At 37.5% G+C, this 11,605-nt stretch overlaps 1 protein-coding gene across 2 annotated transcripts in view; it reads right to left on the reverse strand.

Annotated features, from left to right (window-relative positions):
• The window catches only part of exoc3l2b (exocyst complex component 3-like 2b), a 31,261-nt gene extending 20,324 nt beyond the window's left edge, over positions 1 to 10,937 (reverse strand). The window contains exons 1-3 of one of the 2 annotated variants that reach the window (XM_057351636.1): positions 10,774 to 10,937; positions 2,695 to 3,177; positions 2,224 to 2,444 (exon numbers count right to left, since the gene is read on the reverse strand). In XM_057351636.1, the coding sequence (XP_057207619.1) occupies positions 2,224 to 2,444; positions 2,695 to 3,155 (682 nt within the window). In that variant the 5' untranslated portion in view covers positions 3,156 to 3,177; positions 10,774 to 10,937. Of the gene's footprint in view, positions 1 to 2,223; positions 2,445 to 2,694; positions 3,178 to 7,477; positions 8,044 to 10,773 lie in introns of those variants that run through there. The other variant, XM_057351635.1, reaches the window with a different exon arrangement.
• Positions 10,938 to 11,605: the final 668 nt, after the last annotated feature.

Consider the following 11,605-nt stretch of genomic DNA (forward strand, 5'->3'; position numbering starts at 1 on the left):
TATTTTAAGATATGTCAATGCAAGTTGTTTTCAGTTAAGACAGTTTAAATATGCTTTTTTGTCTGGGACTAAGCTTAAGTCCTGTCATTGAGTTTCAATGAGAACAAGGAATTACAATCATTTCTTTTGTAGAGATAACATTTGCTTAATGACCTACTGTACAAATTCTAAATCTCTTGTTTGTTTCCTGATTTAAATTAGAATTTAGTTCAGATTTTCATCATTCATTAATAAATCATTAAAAGTTATTCATTAAAAATTTTATAAGACAACACATACAGTAGTGGTGAGCCACCCACTCCATATTATATAATATCAGTGTTCAGAATAAGATTAGAAGATCAAAGTGCCTCAAATCCAGCTGTTCCTAACACAATAGTGAAAGGCTTTCAAAATGATTTGTGGTTACTCCTCCTCAGCTGAAGTCTGATCTGATCTGACGTGTGCAGAGGTTGACAAGTGACAGTAGAAACACACCCTACGATACATTCCTATACGTCCAATTCCTGGATTTTCTTGCATGTTTAGTGACCCTGGCATGCATGACTTCACATATTTTTTGTAGCGTAACTTTTTAATTATTTCAGTGTTCCATATTTCAATGCAGCATCGCGAAGAGATAACACTCTTTATAAAATGTCTCGGCTCTCTGTGAATCAGATACTTAGAAACAGAGTGATTTATATTCAAAATGTTTAAAGAAATGTGCTGCCACTTGAGAACATCTGCATGAATGGAGCAACAACACTTTTGTGTACAAGATTTACGGGAAGTAACTTTTCAGCTCCTACTAGAGGTTTTGTTTTAGGAGAAACAAAATTTAAGGAATTTGAGTACTTAAAATGTAACGTGTGTAAGTTTTTGATTTAATTCTTTCTTCTGCCCCAGCTCAATATGATGAGACACTTAAAGTTATTTGTAAGTTGATTTTCCTGAAGTGTAAATATTAAGGATATGTGGCACTATTTTTTAGCAATTAAATTGGTGCCATCCACTTTCAAACACCATCATTCACTAGACCTTGCATTGTATTCGTTTTTTTAACAAATGGTCCAAAATGTAAGCAAAAATGCTTTTGACCCAAACTGCAGATGGAACATAAAGCATCCAGTGTCTCATCTGCACAAGTTGCTAAATGGAAAGCACTAAACTGTTCTGGGAGGTCATCTGAAAGTTTTCCTTCAAAATGTGGCTAAATACACAAATAAAGACTCAATTTTGCTGTATCAGCTGGGACACGCAAAGCAGCAAGAACCAATAACCTTGTACCCCATCTGAAAAAAAGCAAAGACATGACCAAACAAGACACTCTGGGGCACATTCAGTTCCCCTTTTCTTAAATTCCTCTTTTATCATTTTCCATTCTGCAATTACTAAGAAGATATGAGATTGATGATTTCAAATGTGATAGTCATTTAGCCCATATGTTAGAAACATCAGGTGGGCCCCGCATACATGATGAATATTTGATTGCTGCCTTGAAAGGTTAAAATGCATGCCACCCTGACAGGAGTTCACGCCTCCATGCTGAAGATTTATTTTCAAGGTTCAGTTCCAAACACATCTGAACCATCTTATCAAAATAATCTTGCTTGAAAGTGACAGGGAATTGCGTAAGAGCTCCAGGAGCAGAACATCATGGTCTGAACTCTGTTGACTGTTCAACAAATGCATCAGCAACTGCAATACTTGTAGGAATGTTTGCAAAACAATGAACTACGTGTGACATTAACATCTGACATTGCAATGTTGAACTCCAGATTACTTTAGCAATTTGCATCGATCGATCACTAAAAAACTTTAATTCTGCTTTTGCTCAACAAGGCTTGCAAGATCCTGCCAGCTTTGAACCTTATCTCTCATTCTCTTTCAGTAAAAAATGTGAAAGAGTGAAACCTGAGCATGCAATCATGTACAGTACAAATTCCTGCCTAGCATGTGCCATGTTCATGCAGGTCAAACTAAACAATCAAGCTGTGGTACAGTTGTACAGATGTGACCTGGCGACAAAACTGGGGAACTGAAGCTTTGAGGATAATTAGATTAGTTCTATATTAGTTAAAAAGAGGAATTATGTCGCAAGGGATAATATAAAGTTAAACAAAATACAATAGATATAAAAAAATGAATATACCGTAAGTGAGGGGTGAATACCATAATTATTACATTCAATCAGAACACAATTAGTAGTTAATGCATGTTTGGTAAAAGGTTTGCTTTTACCTGAGAGTGGTTCCCTGGGTTTGACCTCTGGCACCTCCTCCACCGGCTCCTCCTCAGGCCCCTGTGATGACGAGTGGTCCTGCATGGACTCCCTCTTCATTTTGCCCTTGCCCACCATCTTTAGGAAAGAGAGTCGACGACTGGTCGAGTCAGCATCAATTTCTGAACACAGGTCTCCATTGGTCAAGGTTTCCTTGCGATCTTTACATTTCCCAGCAATCCTATAGGAAGATGTAAGTACAGTGGATGAGATCTTCATACATTTATGTTCATACAACAATTATTACACCAAAAAGTGTAATGTTTTAAGGTCTCTTCCATACTAGCAAATGAATGAAAGAAAACTGCAATGCAATTTGTTCCTAAACAGACATCCCACCACTTCCATCTATGTGTTTGGAAAGTCAACAAGATCCAAGTACTGTGGAAAAGACATTGCATAAATCGATAACTCTTTTCACTCCATCATACCGTAGCAGGCTCCCCTCTGAACTCCGTCTCCCCTTCTTCTTCCTATTCATAGGTGAAGCTGAACCTATAGAACCCTGTGGCGATGAGGTCTCCTTCCCTTTGCTTCTGGCTGACATGCGTAAGTTCTTGCTCAGTTTGCCGAGGGTTTTGAGCGGTGATACCCCCTTCATGCGTTCCAGCGTGCCTTTAATGGAGCCCCCTTTCCCCGAACCTCCACGCCGCACCTCATTGGCCTCATTTTCATCTTCCTCATCCTCAAACGGGTTCCTGTCCCGGGGCACGACACCATCCAGGAGTGAGCCCCCATTGCTCCTTGGCCAGTCCTCATCTGATCCAGGCTCCTCAAACGGGTTGTGGTTAAGACTCATTTTTCGGAGAATAAATTCACTGCGCGTAGTCTCCAAGTCCACGCTAAACCTGCCACTCTTCAGCCGAGCAGGGAGGTTCTTAAGGACCGGCATATTTGCACTGGAAGGATATTTGCTGGAAAACAGATAAAACACGCAAAATCATCTTCACAACCAATATGACACAAGCACACCCCATCTAAACCATTACAGATGCACTCTGCCCTTACAAACAGGAAATTACTGCCACACAGGCCAATGCACTGGCCTTCATCCATCATGTTGCTAGTATGAACCTTCTTTGGGTGTTTTTCAGTTTACACGAAACAAATAAGAAAATGCACATAAAAACAGAGTTTGCGGATCTACTGCAACAATATATATCAGCTGTTAAGTGTTTGGTTTACAGCAGGGTTAATTGAGGGGTGTTTAATTTCACTGTTTATGTAACATGTTCAGTGCTATGCTTCAATCTAAAACCTCAACCTTGAAGGTATCTACAAAGCAAACAGCAATATACAATAGAGATAAGACAGATGGACAGTTTTATTTGATAGATTAGGCATTTTATAGTGGGTAGGATCAGAATCACACCCTTCATTCTAATGTAATGTAATATAATATTTTCTAAACTCACAGAGATGCAAAAATGACACATACAGCCCAAAGAATAAATTTTGGTCTTCAAAACCTCAAACCTTTCTCGAACATTTAGAATTTCAGTCTACATTTTTTCAATTTCACCCTTAAATTAAAAGAATTGTAGAATATTTCAAAGTTTTAGAATGTTTGCCTCGCATTTTAGAATGCTAGCCAAAAAGTTTTAAAATTTCTGCCTCAAAGTTTTACCCTCAAAGTTTTATCATTTCAGCCTCAACGTTTTATCATTTCAGCCTCTAAGTTTTAGCATTTCAGCCTTAAATTTTAGCATTGCAGCCTTAAAGTTTTAGCATTTCAACCTCAAAGTTTTAGCATTTCAGCCTTACATTTGAGAATTTCAGCCTTAAAGTTTTAGAATTTCAGCCTCAAAGTTTTAGTTTTTCAGCCTTAAAGTTTTAGCATTTCAACCTCAAAGTTTTAGCATTTCAACCTCAAAGTTTTAGCATTTCATCCTCAAAGTTTTAGCATTTCAGCCTCAAAGTTTTAGCATTTCAGCCTCAAAGTTTTAGCATTTCAGCCTCAAAGTTTTAGAATGCTTGCATCACAGTTTTAAAATGTAATCCTCACATTTTAGAATGTTTGCCTCACAGTTTAACAATGTTAGCTTTTAATATTGATCATTTTTTGCCTCAAACTTCTAGATTTTAAGCCAAAAGCATTTCGAATTTCAGTCATAATCCACTAAAAGTTAATATTATGGCACGAACCCATGTTTTGCATGAACACATCTTGTGTAAATAAACAAAATGAGTTTTCACCTTGATGAACTCTCTGTTCTATTTCAAGAAAACTTGTTTGCCTCTTTCAAAGGCTTCTTGGCTAGAATAGCCTCTTGGATATTTATGGCTGGTGACAAACGAGGGGGAACAGAGCTGAATCACTTCCGCTTTGTTAATTTGTGGGCTTGTTTACGAGTGTGCATAAGAAGGGGAAGTACGCTCATACGTAATAAATCATTAACGTTTGGTTCATGTAACACAATATCTTTCTGACAGTAAGAATCCTGGCATATTAACAAAATTTTGTAAATAAATAGTAAGAAATTACGTTAATGTACCATGTTTCAAAGATCAATGTTTTTTTCCATACAGTAGCTCAGAGCTGAAGACCAATTTTAGAGTGCAACGAGCTTTAAATTCCTATAGATGCTCTATTGTTTGTGACTTCCTACCTCTTTTAAATAATTATGTCTGCATGTTTTTTCCTTATGGGTGCCTATTACTGAGGGCTCATTCCCATTTAAAGATTTGTGTGAGGCCACGATTGGGATAAAATACAACATACTGAAGTGGTTGACCAATGTTAACCTGACCAATGTTAACCTGTTTGTCTGGGAATCACTTGTCATGGGATGTAATAATCATTAGACAAGGAAACGTACATAGCCAATAAAATTAGGCAACAGTGTTACAAAATTGTTCACTTACAATTCAACCATAAACACAGTTAACAATGGATTAATAAGTCATGTTAATAACTTAATAAGAAACAATTCAGCCAAAATGCTCTGTGTGAATCAGTTCTTAATTTTACTGGTTAAATTTACTGTCCCATGTTCCCACTGAAATTCCAGGTCTAATTATAAACCCTACGGTGGAGTCGATATGGAACGTCGGATTAGATCATTGGGTGAGCTATAAAAGACATACTCCTGCTTTCCCAGACCAACTCCTCTTCCTGTCTCATACAGGTAGGGGAAAAAAGGGATAGATCCCCTGCAGTACTGCCAATAGAAATTGTATTCTGTAATTTGTTTGGTTTTGTGTAATTCATTTTATTATATTAAAGGTCCAGTGTATAAAATTTAGCGGCATCTAGTGGTGAGGTTTCAAATTGCACGCAACGGCTCTGTCCATCACTCACCCCTCCCTTTCGAAGTACTACGGTGGCTGACAGAGGACTAAGATGTCGTCACGTTTTTGCTTCTTTGCCGAAGGAGATAACGTATTTATGAAGTGCATTCAGTAGAGCAGTTTGTCCTTTTAGGGCTACTGTAGAAACAACATGGTGAATTCCATGCAAGGGAACCCGCAGTGCTTAGATAGAAATAGCTCATTCTAAGGTAATAAAAACACAACGCTTCATAAGGTCTTTATTCAGCTCTGAACACATAGATACAGTATGTATATTATATTGCATTTCTGTCAATAGAAAAAAAAAAATCGCACAGTGGACCTTTAACTACAGTATTATTTTGGTACATTTCCAAAAACACCATGGTGCCAATGGTAGTCAATGATGTCCCGGAACTGAAAATTACTAACATTCTTCCAAATATCTTTCTGTGTTCATCGGAACAAAGTAATTTATGCAGGTATGAAATTACATGAGCGTGAGTAAATTATGACAGAATTTTCATTTTTGGATGAACTGTCCTTTTAAAAAAGTATGATACTATTTTGTACTATTTCTTTTCTTTAGTATTTGAAAGTTTCATCTTGAAACAAATGGTACCAAAATCAAGCGCAATCTAAAACGTATTAACTTAGTTCTCACTTTGTCAGTTGTTATAATTCTCCTCAGCTATTTGAAAAGTATGCATAACCACAAAGGTTCTAGTTAGGTTCAAAGTCTGTTGTCATCCTGACTCTTGGAAGGGATGGGCAACGAGATACAGTGAGGAGGAGGGAGGATTGTTCTTAATATGTGACAGATACAGGCTTCTGTCTCGGTTTCAGGCTCTGATTAAAGGAAGGACTGGAATGTTGCGTGGTTCTTAAGACAACCGCGATGTGACTTTCCCTAAGGCAAGGTGTAAATGCTCCTAAAGTCACAGTGGATGGTCTGGATACAGTCATGTGATCTAGAGCAGGACCAAGAGAAGTGAATAATTGATCATCCACCTTTTGATCATCTATGATTGTAATGCATCGCTAGAATTAGAAATAACTTCTGGAAGACCTTTTGAAAGATAATCTTGAGCTGAAATGCAACATAATGTTATTTTACTGGTTCTAATACTTTTCTCAATTAAACAAAATAGATAAACAGACAGACTGTCATTGAAGGCAAAGATTCAACTAAAAAGGAAGTAGTTAAGGATCCCTCAAGCCATCATTCATCACCATTTTATTAAAGATGAACCAACTCATTATATGGGACACAACAAGGTCAAATGACGTGTTATGACATTACAAACATTAAATCTTAGTCCACCATCTTGACATTGGAATATGCCCCGCTATAAAGCTTGAGCTTTTCTAGGACACATTAATTCTGCTGCATATGAGTAAATCTTTAACTGTACACCAGCAGACCAATAGACATTCTTTTGTAAACCATGCTGAAATGTTTCTTTAAACAGGAAGGAAAACGATTTTACATTATAAGCAGGAACAAAAAAGTATTATGTCAGCTAGTTTACCATTTAGAAATAACTTTAGCCTTTTTTGCATGATAAAGTACCAAAGGTTTATTTGAAGAGGGTTAGAATGAATGACAGAAGAGACTGATCGTGTTTAATTTACCCCATATGAGATCTTAAAATGCTTTTGACAAACTGATTTGAAGAAGAGCGAGTGAGTACCTTGCATTGTATTCCATTATCGTTCTTTCCATTACATTTATATTAATGGAATAATATAAATTTTAAACACGACAATACTTCCTCTATCTCGTTCATTTGAACAAAGTTTTGATACAGAGATGTAAACAATTCGCATCGCCAATGGATATAGAGCAGTGACGTTAAGTTCTTACTTATAACGTGTAAATTTCATGAGACAGCAACATGCTGGAGTTCTGTGGTAACAATTAAGATGGCAATATAAACTTACGTTGTCCATGTCGATCCGTCGTCATGCCACGAACGAAAAGAAAGAAGAAATAACTTAATGAAATGATTTTTCGATTCAAGCTCGTGCAATATCACAGGCGTCTGTGCCACTATGGCAAAACAGCGTTCATTGCAAATGAACAGCCAGGACTTTTACTTTTTGTTTGGTGGGCTGGTCCAAGAAAGACGCACATTCAGCTGCAGACACAAAGGGGTGAGCGAGTTGAACAAAAAATAACCATCCACATTTAATAAAACTTACACGACTTTTTTTAAATACGTATTTTTAACTGTATCCAGTTATCATTTTAAAATGTTTATTTTTACAATTAATATTTCGTTAGAATTATTTTGAAATTATTTAGCTTTGAGGTCGGTCTGTGAGCACAGAACTTAAATTATTATTTGTCATTTTTCTCAAAATAATTAGGCAGCACACGTGCCAAGAGGAAGTCAATGCGTATCGTTTCTTCTGAAACAATAGAAATCGCTCTAGAGTGCGCCATGGAGGGCTCATTGCGATTGAACAAAGCCTAAATAAAACGAAATAAAATCAAGCACGTTGGTGGAGTGTGTGCTTCTCTAAACACTTGTGTTCTTATAAGCATCTTGGCAGCCCTTATAAGCATTACGAAATCTGTTTCCTGCAACAACATGATAAACAGTAGAGAAACGCTTATTCTGATGTATAAACAGAGGATTGACAGAATACTCCTCCCATCAGCCTCAGGGTCGTTCTTAGAGGTCAAAACTAGCCATGGTAGGTTAACTCTGTGGTTTCTGTTCCTTAGATGAATAATCTGTGCTAAGCGTAAACGAAAAGGAGCATTACTTAAAACTGATTTAATGCATTGAATTTTTTGTTAATCTTTAACTTTGGCCTTCATGGGGGGCATTGCATCGAAAAAGGTCATGCACTTCCTGTTTCACATTTTACCCAGGTCAGAGTTCAAGCTTGATGTATACAGTTTTACAGCTACAAGTTACATACATACACAATTATGTTGTTCTTTTAGATAAACTTCCCACCTTGACCCCTGCGAATTCACAAGCTACATGCTGCATCACACAGAACAAGGACATCACACTTTTGTTCATGTTGATCGTCACGGGGAAAAAGAGCATCAGGAAACAACAACTGGCGCCACATCTAGGACCAGCAATGAATAAAGAAGAGCTGAACCGGAAATAGTAGCGCATAACATTAACATGTTCATTGTTGTGTGTGTTTGCTGGTGCATCCTTTGCTCTTACTGTCTATGAAGTTCACCTTGGCATTGCTTCAAATATTTCTCAACACCCCAACCAGCTCAAAAAGAGAATCTGAGCCGTGTTTTATGTGACGTTATTATAGCTGCATTTCTTTGCACTTTAATTTTGTAAATTATTTACGTGACATTGTGGACACAGAGGGAAATTACTTCATGGCTCAAGAGATTTGCTTCATTAAAGCATAAATTTATTCAAATTCTCTCGATTGCATTATTCAAAACGGAGCAAAATTGTTATTTTGTGGATAGCATAGATAATCTTAATAAATACAAAGCATCTGGGTTCCTATTAAAATCTTTTCTTGTTATTGATTCAAGCTTATGGCTTAAAACTTACAAGATCACAGCAAAAGTCACAGTGTATTGGTGGAAATGTATTGTTTATCTACTAACATTCAAATGACTTCCCGTTTAGTAAAACTATATTTTCAATTATTTGTGCGCTGTTTAATTGAGGACATCATGTGATGTGATTACAATACAGTTGAACACGTTTTCTGTCTGTTTCCCAAAGTGATGTATTCACATCCATGTTTGTCACCACTATTACACAATCTCTGGCTGGCTGCTGAGCGAGGGGTCAGCAGGGATGCTTCAATCATAGCCTGCCTGCATCCTGCAATGGCTTCCAACTGCGGACCGCAGGAAAAGCCCTCTGGATCTGTGCTGAGAAAAACCCTCTATTTCATGCCACTGGATCAGCATCCCGGACCACACTGAGCAATCTGCCGCAGCCTTGCTGACACCGTCCAGTGTCGTCAATGCCAGCGGAGGAACGGAGGGTCATCCTTTACACGTGCCCGTTTTAGCTGCATCCTGATGTGGTTTTACCTCACTGTGGGCATCTGGTGAGGAGTGGATGAACTACGGATGTCACATTGTGCGTGTTGTCACGTTTTACATTGTGCGTCTTGCATTAAAGCTAATTAAGAGGTGTGTGGTGGAATATGTCATTCGGTCGGCATGATGCTCAATTTGTGGGGTGAGGAAGGATTTGTCTTTCCCGGGGTTTTGTGTTTATCACACTACATGTGCTTTCTGTCACCTGCTTTGTCTGTTTGGCACAGGTGTTTGCTGTTTTACATCACTTCCTGTTTATAATTTACTTATGCCTTGTCAAATATTGATTAAATTATAGCTTATTATGATGTCATATAACTGATATACAGTATTATATGATTGTATTATAATTGCGAGTAATAAAAAATAATAATAAATGAAATAAACAATTTACTGTAATTTTTGGCATATTTATGCTAATTTATGTATGTATAGGTTAAAATATTACGATACTGGTTACATTTTTAGTGAGACTGTTGTTATGTGGGTAGTTGACAAAAATATTGTAAATGTGTCTTATGGTGTGACAGCAAAAATTTGAAAAAAACTACAACAAATTAAAATACATTTTTCTTATCCTACTTTATATTATAAATATTAATAATATAAATAATGTATTATTAAAAGTTTGTTTTCTAAAATGTTGATATGTCACACCGTAGGACCATATTATATTTGTCAACTTCCCATGTACTGTACAACAAAGACATGGCTTCTTAATGTTTGTTGATAATACATTCAAATAAACAACACAGATCTCAGAAAAGATTCTGCAAGAAGTTACTGATATGGATCAATACATGAGACATTTTACAAATGTTTACATGACATCAAATGTCATCGATCATGGCCAAATACACAGTATTAACCTCCAGTCCCGACCATCAAATCCAAGTAAAACAGCTTTACAGCTCAAGATGCATTTTCTTATGAGAAGTTAATAACTACAGCTAAAAGTGTGAACAAAAAAATTGGCATTACTCTATATCATTATTGTTTTTGAGATTTACTCAACATCCACAGTAGGATGTCAGAGTACACTGCTTCACTCAAGAGGAACAACACATGGAGAGGTCACACTAATATCACGAAACTTGATGTGTGACATTTGAAACTACAATTGTACTACAAGGAAATTTTAAAAAAGATCTAAGCCTTGTCAAACCAGAAAAACACTTCCTCTTACCTTGTTTGGCGGCGAACCAATGGTAAATCCCTAAAAGTCTCACAGCAGGGACATCCCAATGTCCCAGAGGTTTTGTATGTGTTTTATTATCTGTGTGGTAGCTTGTCACGTAATGGTGTACTGTAAGCGCCCAAGTCAAGGAGTAACTACCTTTCCGTATGCTTTCGGTCAACTGAACGCATTTCTGAACCCTGGGGCTAGCTGTGGTCACTTCCTGAGCTGTTTTGGAGCGCAGAAGACGATGCCTTTTCCTCAGGAAGCCGGCCATCCCCTTTCCTTTCCACCAGCTCTGAGCTCCCCCCCACCTCTCGGACCCTTGGGATCATGGGCACTGTAATAATTACTCAGGGAGGTGTGGATCAGAATATAGTGAGCTGTTTCTTTTAACTGTAGGCCTGCTGTAATTTCTTAGTTTACTGGTTTAGAGATGGCACACATTTCATCCATGTGACTAATGTGACTGTGTGATGTGAGGGAAGTTGATCTGAAAGGTGGCAGAATGTGGAGGAGTATAGCTCGCTTTTGTCCAAGTGTTTGTTGAGGCTAATCTCCATCACAAGCCTAGCACATCTGAGGATGTTTTCTTGCTGTAACAGAAACACAGGGTTGAAATGAGCAGGGCAGACTTGCTGGTTTTCTGTGCCCAGGTCAATGAGTGCACCTGCATTGTCTTTGCATGGGGTAGATTGTTTGTTTTTTAACAGCGAGACACAGTAGAGCCATGGATCTATAGACACAACGCTTTGATCACCACTGTGGTAATGGGTGCTATTTATATTGTTTACAAACACGTCTTTACTTCTTCAAACAGCACATAATTTACACAGCTCTA

Source organism: Triplophysa rosa, linkage group LG14 (genome assembly GCF_024868665.1).
Source record: "Triplophysa rosa linkage group LG14, Trosa_1v2, whole genome shotgun sequence".
In the NCBI taxonomy this organism is placed as follows: domain Eukaryota; kingdom Metazoa; phylum Chordata; class Actinopteri; order Cypriniformes; family Nemacheilidae; genus Triplophysa; species Triplophysa rosa.